Source organism: Salvelinus fontinalis, chromosome 4 (assembly GCF_029448725.1).
Source record: "Salvelinus fontinalis isolate EN_2023a chromosome 4, ASM2944872v1, whole genome shotgun sequence".
In the NCBI taxonomy this organism is placed as follows: Eukaryota; Metazoa; Chordata; class Actinopteri; order Salmoniformes; family Salmonidae; genus Salvelinus; species Salvelinus fontinalis.
The window spans coordinates 3,468,709-3,485,660 of NC_074668.1; the positions used below are offsets into that span (position 1 = coordinate 3,468,709).

General features: G+C 53.2%; 1 protein-coding gene across 4 annotated transcripts in view; it reads right to left on the reverse strand.

Moving 5' to 3' along the window:
• Positions 1 to 493: 493 nt before the first annotated feature.
• The window catches only part of bmp2k (BMP2 inducible kinase), a 74,934-nt gene continuing 58,475 nt past the window's right edge, over positions 494 to 16,952 (reverse strand). For 3 of the 4 annotated variants that reach the window (XM_055918609.1, XM_055918612.1, XM_055918613.1), the window contains 4 exons: positions 15,044 to 15,216; positions 14,711 to 14,898; positions 14,358 to 14,480; positions 494 to 4,273 (listed from right to left, as the gene is read on the reverse strand). In XM_055918609.1, the coding sequence (XP_055774584.1) occupies positions 2,730 to 4,273; positions 14,358 to 14,480; positions 14,711 to 14,898; positions 15,044 to 15,216 (2,028 nt within the window). In that variant the 3' untranslated portion in view covers positions 494 to 2,729. The remainder of the gene's footprint in view (positions 4,274 to 14,357; positions 14,481 to 14,710; positions 14,899 to 15,043; positions 15,217 to 16,952) is intronic. The other variant, XM_055918611.1, reaches the window with a different exon arrangement.

The window sequence follows — 16,952 nt, forward strand, 5'->3', positions numbered from 1 at the left end:
AGTAGGGCACTACAGTAGGGGACTAAGTACAGTAGGGGACTAAGTACAGTAGGGGACTAAGTACAGTAGGGGACTAAGTACAGTAGGGGACTAAGCACGCACCACCCCTGTGGGGCCCCAGTGTTGAGGATCAGCGTGGCAGATGTGTTGCTACCTACCCTCACCACCTGGGAGCGGCCCGTCAGGAAGTCCAGGTTCCAGTTGCAGAGGGATGTAGTCCCAGGTTCCTCAGCTTAGTGATGAGCTTCGAGGGTACTACGGTGTTGAACGCTGAGCTGTAGTCAATGAATAGCGTTCACACATTATGTACAAAATAAGTTTAAAAACATACAAAATAGAACAATTGGTTAGGAGCCCGTAGACCTGCATCCATCCCCTCCAACACCTTATTTTATACGTCGACTTTTATTACTCGAGTTATGAATAAAATCACTATTGCTAGCAGAAGGGGTCTAAAAATGTGCTTTACATGACTTTCCAAGGACAGCACACATTTAATCAAACGTGTTTATTGCATTATTAGACAGCAGTATAGCATGATAAATACAAAACAAGATTAACCTTAAATAAAAATGAAACAAAATATTAAAAATCACAGGGTTCCATAGGCAAATAAGGCAGCTAACGAGCTTTTTCAGTCAACATTAAAATGTGCCAAAAAGGTAGGTACATATCGTCACTGAGAACCTCTTCTCCTAAACAAACTTTTCAGGAAATTCAAAAATAATTCCATATTTTCCCCTTTTAAAATCATACAATTATGAAAACATCTGAAGCCATTTTGAGAGTTAATGCTTTCAATAGAATGAAAACAAATAAATTGGTTATCAGACCGTGACATATCTGTCCGTTCTGTATCCTCACGATTCATAATTGCCATAATTACTAGCCAATGGAAGAGTTGACGCTGAAAGTGCATTCATTTAAAACAATTTGGACACGTGACCTGATTCTAAATTAGACTACAAGTAAATGGTAGGAGATTTGGCATGGCTTGTGTTACCAATAGATGCAAGACAGGAGACCGTCTCAAGAGGTTGAAGTAGTCAGATATATTATACTCAGTATCGCCGTGTAGGAAAATGGGTTGTGTTTTTCCCCTTGTTCAAAAATGATATTTTTTATTGTTTGAGGTAAAAGATCACATTAAACAGTACTTATTGACAAGTTCAAAGTCTGGAATTAAACCTAAAATGAAAAAAATTTGCTAAATAATAAAAGAGAAATCTTTAAAAAGAAATGAAACAAAACGAATACCTTTCATTCTAGTGAATATATTGCAATTAAAATTTAAATAAAATAAAACATGAGCTGTTATCTACTGTAAGTAGACTAAATGGAAAGAAATGTGCATAGAAATGAAAGGGTCTAAGTAGGGTGAAATGATAAAGTGATAAAGGCCTACTCTTAAACAAATCACTCCGTTGACACAAAAGGCAATGTTAGCCATTTCCTTAGCCAAATGGTTTCCGAGGTACTGTGCAGCAAGGCGGAGTCACGTCCATAAGGCTTTACGGTGCTAAATTAATCTTATTGGTAGATCACGGAGCTAAACGAATCTCATCGGTAGATCACGGAGCTAAACGAATCTCATCGGTAGATCACGGAGCTAAACGAATCTCATCGGTAGATCACGGAGCTAAACGAATCTCATCGGTAGATCACGGAGCTAAACGAATCTCATCGGTAGATCACGGAGCTAAACGAATCTCATCGGTAGATCACGGAGCTAAACGAATCTCATCGGTAGATCACGGAGCTAAACGAATCTCATCGGTAGATCACGGAGCTAAACGAATCTCATCGGTAGATCACGGAGCTAAACGAATCTCATCGGTAGATCACGGAGCTAAACGAATCTCATCGGTAGATCACGGAGCTAAACGAATCTCATCGGTAGATCACGGAGCTAAACGAATCTCATCGGTAGATCACGGAGCTAAACGAATCTCATCGGTAGATCACGGAGCTAAACGAATCTCATCGGTAGATCACGGAGCTAAACGAATCTCATCGGTAGATCACAGAGCTAAACGAATCTCATCGGTAGATCACGGAGCTAAACGAATCTCATCGGTAGATCACGGAGCTAAATGAATCTCATCGGTAGATCACGGAGCTGAATGAATCTCATCGGTAGATCACGGAGCTAAATGAATCTCATCGGTAGATCACGGAGCTAAATGAATCTCATCGGTAGATCACGGAGCTAAATGAATCTCATCGGTAGATCACGGAGGCCACAATCTTTACAATTATTTTTTTTTCCCAGCAGCAACTCAAGCGATCCGAAAACTGAGCAATCTTGTTGTTTGACACAGTGTGATCTTGAGTGAAACCAAATCGATCTCCGTGTCTCAAGAGACACGTATTGTGACGCAGCATAAAAAGCTTGTCAGCTAACAGGTGAAGGAAATTCATACAGAACCTGAAATAAAAATCAGATATACTCCACAGGTTTATGTTGGTTTTGTTAATCCCAAAGTCCAGTTATTCATGTATTGAAATATCCTTTAGGGGGGGGGGGGGGGACCATTGGAAACACATTAGCGCAGTTGCCAATCACAGTTAAATTTGGCTGAAAGTATAATCAACTACCACACCAGCAAGCTAAATGCCGTCCCTTGGAAGGGAATTTCACCCCGGAACTCCATAGGCTTGGTGTAACACAGCAGTGTGTGTGATTGAGAAAGACGAGAGTGTGTGTGGCAGGAAGACGAGCAAGACATTCACTGTTTGGAGGGGAACGGCGCAGCTCCGAAGGGATCCAGCTCCACTGACGGCTGCGGTTCAGGCTCAGGGTGGTCCACCAGTTCCGTGAAAGGTACCGCCCCAAAGTCATCCATGATGTTCCCGTCCCCAAACGCATCATGGAGCGAGCTAGTCCGAGGCCTGCCATTGGCCGAACCTATGTCTGCCTTGCTGTCCCCCAGAAGCACTTGGTACTGGCCCTGGTTAAGTCGGCTGCCATCCTGAGGACCAAAGGGATTGGCTCCGAAGGGGTCGACCTCATGAGGAAGGCTAGGCAGGGAAGCCCCTTTGTCTTTGTCGGCGTCTGCCATCGTTACGCTGATGTTCTCCTTGGAGTCTGAGGTGCTAAGGAACTCGTTGGAGCTCTGGGAGTCCCTCCTGCCGGCCTTCTTGTGCCGGCGGACGCGCTCAGGGGTTCGGAAGCTGGGCTTGTTGTTCTTGCGACCGCCAGTGGGCGTGCCGTGGTGGCGCTTGCCATTGCTGCCACCGCTGGTGCCACCAGAGAACTTCCTCTGACGCGAGGACAACTTCTGGAGGCTACGCTGCTTCAGCCTCTGCTGCTGGGGGCTGAGAGAATTCTCGAAGGCTGGACGGAAGATGTCCTCTGCGCTCCTGGAGGTGGTTGGTGGCGGTGCCGTGGGGCCGGGCTGGAAGGGGGAGAAGCCGAACGGGTCGATGCTTTCAGGGGACACCGAAGGAGTCCGACCCATAGAGAAGTCGCTGCTTCCGGTCTTGCCAGATTTGGAGAGGTTCCGGCTGAACGGAGCCTTAGTAAAGACGTCCAACTCTTCCATGGCCTGGTTGGGCTGGTTGACTATGGCCTCCTGGCTCACCTGCCTGAAGGGAGCCGCGGAGAAGATGTCTGCTCTTTCTGCCAGAGCTGCCGCTGGAGGAAAGAAGGGCACAGCACCAAACACATCCGCACCAAACACGTCCGCAATGCCACCGACACAGGGGAGGGCTCTAACAGCCGCCACACCAGGCGACTCGGGAGGCGTAATCGTGATTAGTGTGTCTTCTGACTCCACACTCGGACTTCCCTCACGGGTGGCAGTAGCCACTCCTCCTTTTAGCTTCCTAGTAAGTCCTTCCTTAACGTTCCTGGGTTCATAGTCTGAGTCGGAGCTGTGTTTGTCGTACTCTTCCTCAGCCTCTGAGTCCATCAGCAGAGGCCTATGTCCCAGCATCTCAGTTTCCTCCAAATCTTCCAGTTCGTTGAAGAACTCTCTGTGCTCGTTGTTCAGACCTTCGTCGTCCTCCGGCTCGTCTTCCCCCTCGCTGCTCTTAGGGGAAGGAGGATCTGACTCAAAGTCACTGTCTGATTCGTCACCACCTGGTTTGCGAGTCGTTTGTGAACCGCCAACAGGAGAGTTTCTCCTCCTACTTGGTTTGTTCTCGTTTGCCACCGGAGGTTGCAGTTCTTCCTCAAGGGCAGGCTGGCCCACAGGAACTGGTACGGGGGCAGCGACTGAGTTACTGAGCTCTTCAATAGGCGGATCAGTTATCACCACCACACTAGAACCTGTTGGATTGAAGCAGACAAGAGAATGTTGCTTAAAGTAAATTACCTGTATCAAGAAGCCTATACACTCAAAGCTATTTTCAATGTCAGTAACCAAATATACAGTGCCTTGCAAAAGTATTCATCACCCTTAGTGTTTTTCCTATTTTGTTGCATTACAACCTGTAATTTAAAATTATTTTTATTTGGACTTACACAAAATAGTCCAAATTGGTGAAGTGAAAAGAAAATATTGTTTAAAAAATATATATATATATAAAAAAAATGAAACGTGGTGCGTGCATATGTATTCACCCCCTTTGCTATGAGGCCCCTAAGATCTGGTGCAGATCTGGTGCAACCAATTACCTTCAGAAGTCTCATAATTAGTTAAAGTCCACCTGTGTGCAATCTAAGTGTCACATGATCTCAGTATATACACACACACCTGTTCTGAAAGGCCCCAGAGTCTGCAACCCCACCAAGCAAGCGGCACCATGAAGACCAAGGAGCTCTCCAAACAGGTCAGGGACAAAGTTGTGGAGAAGTACAGATCAGGGTTGGGTTATAAAAAAAGATCTGAAACTTTGAACATCCCACGGAGCATCATTATATAGATTATTAGTAAATGAAAAGAATATGGCACCACAACAAACCTGCCAAGAGAGGGCCGCCCATCAAAACTCACGGATCAGGCAAGGAGGGCATTAATCAGAGAGGCAACAAAGAGACCAAAGCTAACCCTGAAGGAGCTGCAAAGCTCCACAGCGGAGATTGGAGTATCTGTCCATAAGACCACTTTAAGCCATAACACGCCACAGAGCTGGGCTCTACGGAAGAGTGGCCAGAAAAAAGCCATTGCTTCAAGAAAAAAATAAGCAAACATGTTTGCTGTTTGCCAAAAGGCATATGGGAGACTCCCCAAACATTCGGAAGAAGGTACTCTGGTTAGATGAGACTAAAATTGAGCTTTTGGGCCATCAAGGAAAACACTGTGTCTGGCACAAACCCAACACCTCTCATCACCCCGAGAACACCATCCCCACAGTGAAGCATGGTGGTGGCAGCATCACGCTGTGGGGTTGTTTTTCATCAGCAGGGACTGGGAAACTGGTCAGAATTGAAGGAATGATGGATGACGCTAAATACAGGGAAATTCTTGAGGGAAACCTGTTTCAGTCTTCCAGAGATTTGAGACTGGGACGGAGATTCACCTTCCAGCAGGACAATGGTCCTAAGCATACTGCTAAAACAACACTCGAGTGGTTTAAGGGAAAACATTTAAATGTCTTGGAATGGCCTAGTCAAAGCCCAGACCTCAATCTAATTGAGAATCTGAAAAGATTGCTGTACACCAGCAGAACCCATCCAACTTGAAGGAGCTGGAGAAGTTTTGCATTGAAAAATTGGCAAAAATCCCAGTGGCTAGATGTGACAAGCTTATAGGAGACATACCCCAAGAGACTTGCAGCTGTAATGGCTGCAAAAGGTCGCTCTACAAAGTATTGACTTTGGGGGGGGTGAATAGTTATACACGCTCAAGTTGTTTTGTCTTACTTCTTGTTTGTTTCACAATAAAAAATATTTTGCATTATCAAGAAGTACTCATTATAGGCAAGTGTTCATAACTGAATTTCTTAACAATACAAATTCCTAAATGGAGGCAAAGACGTGTGATTTACATTGCGACTTCAGGCCTGCTGTTGTAAGAGCTAGCAGGGGAGACACTCCAGGCCCCAGCCCCCGGGGGAGACACTCCAGGCCTAGCACCCCCGGGGAGGGGAGACACACACTCCAGGGCTAGCCCCCGGGGAGGGGAGACACACACTCCAGGGCTAGCCCCCGGGGAGGGGAGACACACACTCCAGGCCTAGCCCACGGGGAGAGGAGACACACACTCCAGGCCTAGCCCCCGGGGAGAGAGAAACACACTCCAGGCCTAGCCCCCGGGGAGAGAGAAACACACTCCAGGCCTAGCCCCCGGGGAGAGAGAGACACAGTCCAGGCCTAGCCCCCGGGGAGAGACACACTCCAGGCCTAGCCCCCGGGGAAGAGAGACACACTCCAGGCCTAGCCCCCGGGGAAGAGAGACACACTCCAGGCCTAGCCCCCGGGGAAGAGAGACACACTCCAGGCCTAGCCCCCGGGGAAGAGAGACACACTCCAGGCCTAGCCCCCGGGGAAGAGAGACACACTCCAGGCCTAGCCCCCGGGGAAGAGAGACACACTCCAGGCCTAGCCCCCGGGGAAGAGAGACACACTCCAGGCCTAGCCCCCGGGGAAGAGAGACACACTCCAGGCCTAGCCCCCGGGGGAGAGAGAGACACTCCAGGCCTTGCCCCGGGGGAGAGAGAGACACTCCAGATCTAGCCCCCGGGGGGGACACTCCAGGCCTAGCCCCCGGGGAGAGAGAGAGACACTCCAGGCCTAGCCCCCGGGGAGAGAGAGACACACTCCAGGCCTAGCCCCCGGGGAGAGAGAGACACATTCCAGATCTAGCCCCCGGGGGGGACACTCCAGGCCTAGCCCCCGGGGAGAGAGAGAGACACTCCAGGCCTAGCCCCCGGGGAGAGAGAGACACACTCCAGGCCTAGCCCCCGGGGAGACACACTCCAGGCCTAGCCCCCGGGGAGAGACACTCCAGATCTAGCCCCCGGGGAGAGAGAGACACACTCCAGGCCTAGCCCCCGGGGAGAGACACTCCAGGCCTAGCCCCCGGGGAGAGACACACTCCAGGCCTAGCCCCCGGGGAGAGACACACTCCAGGCCTAGCCCCCGGGGGAGAGAGACACACTCCAGGCCTAGCCCCCGGGGGAGAGAGAGACACTCCAGGCCTAGCCCCCGGGGGAGAGAGACACATTCCAGATCTAGCCCCCGGGGGGGACACTCCAGGCCTAGCCCCCGGGGAGAGAGAGAGACACTCCAGGCCTAGCCCCCGGGGAGAGAGAGAGACACTCCAGGCCTAGCCCCCGGGGAGAGAGAGACACACTCCAGGCCTTGCCCCGGGGGAGAGAGAGACACACTCCAGGCCTAGCCCCCGGGGAGAGAGAGACACACTCCAGGCCTAGCCCCCGGGAGAGGGAGAGACACTCCAGGCCTAGCCCCCGGGGAGAGAGAGACACACTCCAGGCCTAGCCCCCGGGGAGAGAGAGACACACTCCAGGCCTAGCCCCCGGGGAGAGAGAGACACACTCCAGGCCTAGCCCCCGGGGAGAGAGAGACACACTCCAGGCCTAGCCCCCGGGGAGAGAGAGACACACTCCAGGCCTAGCCCCCGGGGAGAGAGAGACACACTCCAGGCCTAGCCCCCGGGGAGAGAGAGACACACTCCAGGCCTAGCCCCCGGGGAGAGAGAGACACACTCCAGGCCTAGCCCCCGGGGAGAGAGAGACACACTCCAGGCCTAGCCCCCGGGGAGAGAGAGACACACTCCAGGCCTAGCCCCCGGGGAGAGAGAGACACACTCCAGGCCTAGCCCCCGGGGAGAGAGAGACACACTCCAGGCCTAGCCCCCGGGGAGAGAGAGACACACTCCAGGCCTAGCCCCCGGGGAGAGAGAGACACACTCCAGGCCTAGCCCCCGGGGAGAGAGAGACACACTCCAGGCCTAGCCCCCGGGGAGAGAGAGACACACTCCAGGCCTAGCCCCCGGGGAGAGAGAGACACACTCCAGGCCTAGCCCCCGGGGAGAGAGAGACACACTCCAGGCCTAGCCCCCGGGGAGAGAGAGACACACTCCAGGCCTAGCCCCCGGGGAGAGAGAGACACACTCCAGGCCTAGCCCCCGGGGAGAGAGAGACACACTCCAGGCCTAGCCCCCGGGGAGAGAGAGACACACTCCAGGCCTAGCCCCCGGGGAGAGAGAGACACACTCCAGGCCTAGCCCCCGGGGAGAGAGAGACACACTCCAGGCCTAGCCCCCGGGGAGAGAGAGACACACTCCAGGCCTAGCCCCCGGGGAGAGAGAGACACACTCCAGGCCTAGCCCCCGGGGAGAGAGAGACACACTCCAGGCCTAGCCCCCGGGGAAGAGAGACACACTCCAGGCCTAGCCCCCGGGGAAGAGAGACACACTCCAGGCCTAGCCCCCGGGGAAGAGAGACACACTCCAGGCCTAGCCCCCGGGGAAGAGAGACACACTCCAGGCCTAGCCCCCGGGGAAGAGAGACACACTCCAGGCCTAGCCCCCGGGGAAGAGAGACACACTCCAGGCCTAGCCCCCGGGGAAGAGAGACACACTCCAGGCCTAGCCCCGGGGGAGAGAGAGACACTCCAGGCCTAGCCCCCGGGGAGAGAGAGACACTCCAGGCCTAGCCCCCGGGGAGAGAGAGACACTCCAGGCCTAGCCCCCGGGGAGAGAGAGACACATTCCAGGCCTAGCCCCCGGGGAGAGAGAGACACACTCCAGGCCTAGCCCCCGGGGAGAGAGAGACACACTCCAGGCCTAGCCCCCGGGGAGAGAGAGACACACTCCAGGCCTAGCCCCCGGGGAGAGAGAGACACACTCCAGGCCTAGCCCCCGGGGAGAGAGAGACACACTCCAGGCCTAGCCCCCGGGGAGAGAGAGACACACTCCAGGCCTAGCCCCCGGGGAGAGAGAGACACACTCCAGGCCTAGCCCCCGGGGAGAGAGAGACACACTCCAGGCCTAGCCCCCGGGGAGAGAGAGACACACTCCAGGCCTAGCCCCCGGGGAGAGAGAGACACACTCCAGGCCTAGCCCCCGGGGAGAGAGAGACACACTCCAGGCCTAGCCCCCGGGGAGAGAGAGACACACTCCAGGCCTAGCCCCCGGGGAGAGAGAGACACACTCCAGGCCTAGCCCCCGGGGAGGGAGACACTCCAGGCCTAGCCCCCGGGGAGGGAGACACTCCAGGCCTAGCCCCCGGGGAGGGAGACACTCCAGGCCTAGCCCCCGGGGAGGGAGACACTCCAGGCCTAGCCCCCGGGGAGGGAGACACTCCAGGCCTAGCCCCCGGGGAGGGAGACACTCCAGGCCTAGCCCCCGGGGAGGGAGACACTCCAGGCCTAGCCCCCGGGGAGGGAGACACTCCAGGCCTAGCCCCCGGGGAGGGAGACACTCCAGGCCTAGCCCCCGGGGAGGGAGACACTTCAGGCCTAGCCCCCGGGGAGAGAGAGACACTCCAGGCCTAGCCCCCGGGGAGAGAGAGACACACTCCAGGCCTAGCCCCCGGGGAGAGAGAGACACACTCCAGGCCTAGCCCCCGGGGAGAGAGAGACACACTCCAGGCCTAGCCCCCGGGGAGAGAGAGACACACTCCAGGCCTAGCCCCCGGGGAGAGAGAGAGACACACTCCAGGCCTAGCCCCCGGGGAGAGAGAGAGACACACTCCAGGCCTAGCCCCCGGGGAGAGAGAGAGACACTCCAGATCTAGCCCCCCCGGGGAGAGAGAGACACACACTCCAGATCTAGCCCCCCCGGGGAGAGAGAGACACACACTCCAGATCTAGCCCCCCCGGGGAGAGAGAGACACACACTCCAGATCTAGCCCCCCCGGGGAGAGAGAGACACACACTCCAGATCTAGCCCCCCCGGGGAGAGAGAGACACACACTCCAGATCTAGCCCCCCCGGGGAGAGAGAGACACACACTCCAGATCTAGCCCCCCCGGGGAGAGAGAGACACACACTCCAGATCTAGCCCCCCCGGGGAGAGAGAGACACACACTCCAGATCTAGCCCCCCCGGGGAGAGAGAGACACACACTCCAGATCTAGCCCCCCCGGGGAGAGAGAGACACACACTCCAGATCTAGCCCCCCCGGGGAGAGAGAGACACACACTCCAGATCTAGCCCCCCCGGGGAGAGAGAGACACACACTCCAGATCTAGCCCCCCCGGGGAGAGAGAGACACACACTCCAGATCTAGCCCCCCCGGGGAGAGAGAGACACACACTCCAGATCTAGCCCCCCCGGGGAGAGAGAGACACACACTCCAGATCTAGCCCCCCCGGGGAGAGAGAGACACACACTCCAGATCTAGCCCCCCCGGGGAGAGAGAGACACACACTCCAGATCTAGCCCCCCCGGGGAGAGAGAGACACACACTCCAGATCTAGCCCCCCCGGGGAGAGAGAGACACACACTCCAGATCTAGCCCCCCCGGGGAGAGAGAGACACACACTCCAGATCTAGCCCCCCCGGGGAGAGAGAGACACACACTCCAGATCTAGCCCCCCCGGGGAGAGAGAGACACACACTCCAGATCTAGCCCCCCCGGGGAGAGAGAGACACACACTCCAGATCTAGCCCCCCCGGGGAGAGAGAGACACACACTCCAGATCTAGCCCCCCCGGGGAGAGAGAGACACACACTCCAGATCTAGCCCCCCCGGGGAGAGAGAGACACACACTCCAGATCTAGCCCCCCCGGGGAGAGAGAGACACACACTCCAGATCTAGCCCCCCCGGGGAGAGAGAGACACACACTCCAGATCTAGCCCCCCCGGGGAGAGAGAGACACACACTCCAGATCTAGCCCCCCCGGGGAGAGAGAGACACACACTCCAGATCTAGCCCCCCCGGGGAGAGAGAGACACACACTCCAGATCTAGCCCCCCCGGGGAGAGAGAGACACACACTCCAGATCTAGCCCCCCCGGGGAGAGAGAGACACACACTCCAGATCTAGCCCCCCCGGGGAGAGAGAGACACACACTCCAGGCCTAGCCCCCCCGGGGAGGGAGACACTCCAGGCCTAGCCCCCGGGGAGGGAGACACTCCAGGCCTAGCCCCCGGGGAGGGAGACACTCCAGGCCTAGCCCCCGGGGAGGGAGACACTCCAGGCCTAGCCCCCGGGGAGGGAGACACTCCAGGCCTAGCCCCCGGGGAGGGAGACACTCCAGGCCTAGCCCCCGGGGAGGGAGACACTCCAGGCCTAGCCCCCGGGGAGGGAGACACTCCAGGCCTAGCCCCCGGGGAGGGAGACACTCCAGGCCTAGCCCCCGGGGAGGGAGACACTCCAGGCCTAGCCCCCGGGGAGGGAGACACTCCAGGCCTAGCCCCCGGGGAGGGAGACACTCCAGGCCTAGCCCCCGGGGAGGGAGACACTCCAGGCCTAGCCCCCGGGGAGGGAGACACTCCAGGCCTAGCCCCCGGGGAGGGAGACACTCCAGGCCTAGCCCCCGGGGAGGGAGACACTCCAGGCCTAGCCCCCGGGGAGGGAGACACTCCAGGCCTAGCCCCCGGGGAGGGAGACACTCCAGGCCTAGCCCCCGGGGAGGGAGACACTCCAGGCCTAGCCCCCGGGGAGGGAGACACTCCAGGCCTAGCCCCCGGGGAGGGAGACACTCCAGGCCTAGCCCCCGGGGAGGGAGACACTCCAGGCCTAGCCCCCGGGGAGGGAGACACTCCAGGCCTAGCCCCCGGGGAGGGAGACACTCCAGGCCTAGCCCCCGGGGAGGGAGACACTCCAGGCCTAGCCCCCGGGGAGGGAGACACTCCAGGCCTAGCCCCCGGGGAGGGAGACACTCCAGGCCTAGCCCCCGGGGAGGGAGACACTCCAGGCCTAGCCCCCGGGGGGGACACTCCAGGCCTAGCGCAGTGGCAGAAGACAGATGTAGAGCATACCACTGTTCAAACCAACATTACACATATTAGGTTCACTAAACGATAGCTGGAAAAGGCAGCAGAATTAAACAAACAATGGTACAGAGATGAACTGGTGGCATTACTAAACTAGCCTACCACAGATGGAAAATATGACAATGTATTTAGCAACATTAATTGTCTGTGTACGGCACAAATACAGCGGTCAGTTATACCTTAAACTACAAAGTCGTGTTAGGTTAATGACGCATAGGATACACACATTTCTGTGTGTCAGATTTCAGTTGCAATAAGTTACTACAATCACTTAGCGGAAGTCCTTCTGGGATTTGCATCGTCATACTCTTGTAGTAGTCTAATCCACACTGTAGGTATTAACAGATTGTGGCATACGGGCACCGCTGACTGTTATATTATGAAACAGAAACGTCCATTTAGCTACCATAAAAATTAATGTATAATCTTAAAATATAATTTATAAAATACACTACATGACCAAAACTTTGTGGACACTCGCTCGTCGAACGTCTCATTCCAAAATAATGGGCATTAATATAGAGTGGCATAAATAACAGCCTCCACTCTTCTGGGAAGGCTTTCCACTAGATGTTGGAACATTGCTGTGGGGACTTGGGCGATTAGGCCCGGCTCGCAGTCGGCGTTCCAATTCAGCCCAAAGGTGTTCGATGGGGTTGAGTTCAGAGATCTGTGCAGGCCAGTCAAGTTCTTCCACAACGACAAACCATTTCTGTATGGACCTCGCTTTGTGCATGGGGGAATTGTCATACTGAATCAGGAAAGGGCCTTCCCCAAACTGTTGCCACAAAGTTGGAAGCACAGAATCGTCTAGAATGTCATTGTGCTGTAGCGTTAATATTTCCCTTCACTGGAACTAAGGGGCCTGAACCATGAAAAACAGCCCCAGACCATTATTCCTCCTCCACCAAACTTTACAGTTGACACTATGCTTTGGGGCAGGTAGCGTTCTCCTGGCATCCGCCAAACCCAGATTCGTCCATCAGACTGCCAGATGGTGAAGCGTGATTCATCACTCCAGAGAACGCGTTTCCACTGCTCCAGAGTGCAATGGAGGTGAGTTTTACACCACTCCAGCCGACACTTGGCATTGTGCATGGTGATCTTAGGCTTGTGTGCGGCTGCTCAGCCATGGAAACCCATTTCATGAAGATCCCGATGAACAGTTCTTGTGTTGATGTTGCTTCCAGAGGCAGTTTGGAACTCGGTAGTGAGTGTTGCAACCGAGGACAGACAATTTTTACACGCTTCAGCACTCGGCGATCTCGTTCCGTGAGCTTGTAGCCTACCACTTCATGGCTGAGCCGTTGTTGCTCCTAGACGTTTCCACTTCACAGTAACAGCACTTAGTTGACTGGGGCAGCTCTAGCAGGGCAGAAATTTGACGAACTGACTTGTTCGAAAGGCATCCTATGACGGTGTCACGTTGAAAGTCACTGAGCTCTTCAGTCAGGCCATTCTACTGCCAATGTTTGTCTATGGAGATTGCATGGCGGTGTGCTCAATTTTATACACCAGTCAGCAACGGGTGTGGCTGAAATAGCTAAATCCACTCATTTGAAGGGTGTGTGTGTCCACATACCTTTGTATATATATATATATACAAAGGTATCTTAAATAACTAAATCTAGATTGTTTGTTAGAATGGCTCATAACCAATTCACATTTACAGAGCAGGAAGTGACTACACAGGTAGGGATCCTTCCACTGCCACCAAATGTATCTGTCCGCAGCTAATAAAGAGAAATACTGTACAGTTACGAGATACATTCGCACGATAAATATACCATATTATTATTATTATTATCTACCATACTATTAGGAGAAACATCTTGTAACATTGTACTGATCATTATTAAGAGATATTTTAGTTATACAATTCATTTTGGGTTTGGGGCTGTAGCTAGAATACACCTCTGTAGTCCCAACCACAATATATTAAAACATTTGAGGCAAAACTCCTTACCGGGGCTTTCGAGACTGAAGGCCACTGAAAAAGATATCAATGTGGCTAATTTTCAAATGAGTTTAATAAGATAAATATAATTACAAATGTCAACAAAAAAAAATAAAAAAAAATAATGGCTTAACGGTCACACATTTAGAACTTTTCACTGCTAGTTTGTGACAAAAAAAAATAATAATAAATAAATCACTACTTTACCATCTTCATTAACAAGATGTGTTACACACACCAACTGCTTGGTTCTAATTTGCTAATAATTATATATGCCATCTGACCTTTGAACTCCTCTGTTGTTGAAGCAAAAAAGACTGCAGTTACGCACCACGGCCCGTATTCACAAAGCGTCTAAGACTACTAGGTCGTGCTGATCTAGGATCAGTTTAACCTTTTAGATCATAATGATCTATATCGTCGGGGAGGGGAAGCTGGCGTGACCTGATCTTAGGATGTCACAACCTCTTGGGTTTAGGGTTTGTGGGGGTTTGGACTACAGAAGAGGGTAGTTCCTGTTGGAGCAGGACAGGAAGGGGACTTGCCTGCACTAGACAGGAAGGGGGAGGAGCCAAACAGGTCTTCGGGGAGGAGGGGCATGGCGGCGGGGGTGATTGGCTGCAGCGGTCGATCTACCTCCTGGTTACTGGTTCTCTCCAGAGGTTTACCTGTTAAGACAAAAGGAGGGGAGAGAACCGTTAGACAGAGGTGGTGGTCATTCAATGAAGTGAAACTTAACAGAACTTTTGCAGAATGAATTTCAAATGAATAGAATATAAAAGTTTCTCTAAGTTGTAAGTAAGAGCAGGAACGAGTTGAAGATCTATGTAAAAAGCAGTGTCAGAGATGGAATAGTAGAGGTCCGGGGGGGGGGGGGGGTTAAAGACGGGACACTTGCTTGTTCTGAGGAGGTCGAACTCTCGGTCCAGCAGCTCCTCCTCGGTCAGTTTGGAGAAGTTGTCCTCTCCAAAGGGGTTCCAGCGGGACATGTCAGGAGGGTGGCTCTGGGGAGTGACCAGGCTCCGGGGGGTGACCAGGGTCTGGGGGGGAGGGGTGGTCACCTTGAAGTCCACCAGAGGGCTTCTACTGGGGTACGAGGGGCAGGGAGGAGAGAGAGCGCAAAGATTGAGAGAGCAAGGGAGTATTATTTGTGGTGTCTGTTACTGACCGAAACATTACATAGATATTGCAGTAAAAACACAGTGGAGGCTAAGTAGGCGAGGGATGTTACCTGGTGTTAGTGGATGGAGGCTCAACAGGGGACATAGTCCCAGGCCCAGTCCCAGTCCCAGTCCCAGCAGGGTTATAGGAGCCTGGGGGAAGCTGGTACTCCAGAGGAGAGGTGACATAAAGCTGCTGGGTGGGATGTTGATGCTGTCCAAAAGCCTGTTGGTACTGGTGCATCTGCCAGGGGGACAGGAAGGAGTCACTAACGGTGACAGACGATCAGAGACACCATTCATTTAAATCAACGGGAGCGCAATCAACGGGAGCGCAATCAACGGGAGCGCAATCAACGGGAGCGCAATCAACGGGAGCGCAATCAACGGGAGCGCAATCAACGGGAGCGCAATCAACGGGAGCGCAATCAACGGGAGCGCAATCAACGGGAGAACTATGACTGGGAGGTATGAGCAGCAAAATGGTTTTAGATACTTGAATTAAAAAGTTGATGATGACATAACGGCGAAAAACTACAAGCGACCGCCCCGGAGTTTCAAGGTTCCTGTCGTGGAACGACTCCGTTTTTTTTTGTAAAACAGGGCAGCGGGCCAAGAGAGTAAACAACTAGCTATTTCATGTCCAAGATGCCCTGAGAAACAGCACAGAAACAAGACTCTCTGCCAAGTTTTCCAAGTGCCAAAACAGAAGTTACTTCATAGTAAACTTTACCCCCCCCCAAATCCTGTTGACTTACCCGCCGTGGCCAAACACCAGCCCTCCAAAATACATACTGTTAGAGACAGAAGCACTTGTAACTTGTTTTCCACAGAACGGTTACCATCGGTTACCATCTGTTTCATTTCAGCCGCAATCTGCTCCGTCCACACAGTCAGAGGATTGGGTGAACTCCACCGGTTCACTGTGTGTGTGTGTGTGTGTGTGTGTGTGTGTGTGTGTGTGTGTGTGTGTGTGTGTGTGTGTGTGTGTCCCATTGATCACTCCCATGCTTCGTCCACACAGTCAGAGGATAGCAGAGGATTGGGTACTGACTACTGACCACCGGTTCACTGTGTGCGTGTATGTGCGTGTGTGTGTGTGTGTGTGTGTGTGTATGTGCGTGTTTGTGTCGCCGTATTCAATGAAATGATACCAAGATCAGGCTGTGTGTGTGTGTGTCTGTTATACTATCCATCTGACCACTCCATACCACTGAGTGTTTAAGAAACATTAGAAAATAAAATGGAAAAACACTAAAACATTATAAGTTGCTATACATGTTAATGTGTATAGGGGTAAAATGTTGGAGCATACTAACCCACGAGAGTGACTGACAGAGAAATGAGGTTCACACTCCAGTCCAGTCGGTGGCAGTAATGCATCTTTGTGTGATGTATTGTTGTCTCTACCTTCTTGCCCTTTGTGCTGTTGTCTGTGACCAATAATGTTTGTACCATGTTTCATGCTGCTACCATGTTGTGTTGCTACCATGTTTCGTGCTGCTACCATGTTTCGTGCTGCTACCATGTTGTGTTGCTACCATGTTGTGTTGCTACCATGTTGTGTTGCTACCATGTTTCGTGCTGCTACCATGTTTCGTGCTGCTACCATGTTTCGTGCTGCTACCATGTTGTGCTGCTACCATGTTGTGCTGCTACCATGTTGTGCTGCTACCATGTTGTGTTGCTGCCATGTTGTGCTGCTACCATGTTTCGTGCTGCTACCATGTTGTGTTGCTACCATGTTTCGTGCTGCTACCATGTTGTGCTGCTACCATGTTGTGCTGCTACCATGTTGTGCTGCTACCATGTTGTGCTGCTACCATGTTGTGCTGCTACCATGTTGTGCTGCTACCATGTTTCGTGCTGCTACCATGTTTCGTGCTGCTACCATGTTTCGTGCTGCTACCATGTTTCGTGCTGCTACCATGTTTCGTGCTGCTACCATGTTTCGTGCTGCTACCATGTTGTGTTGCTACC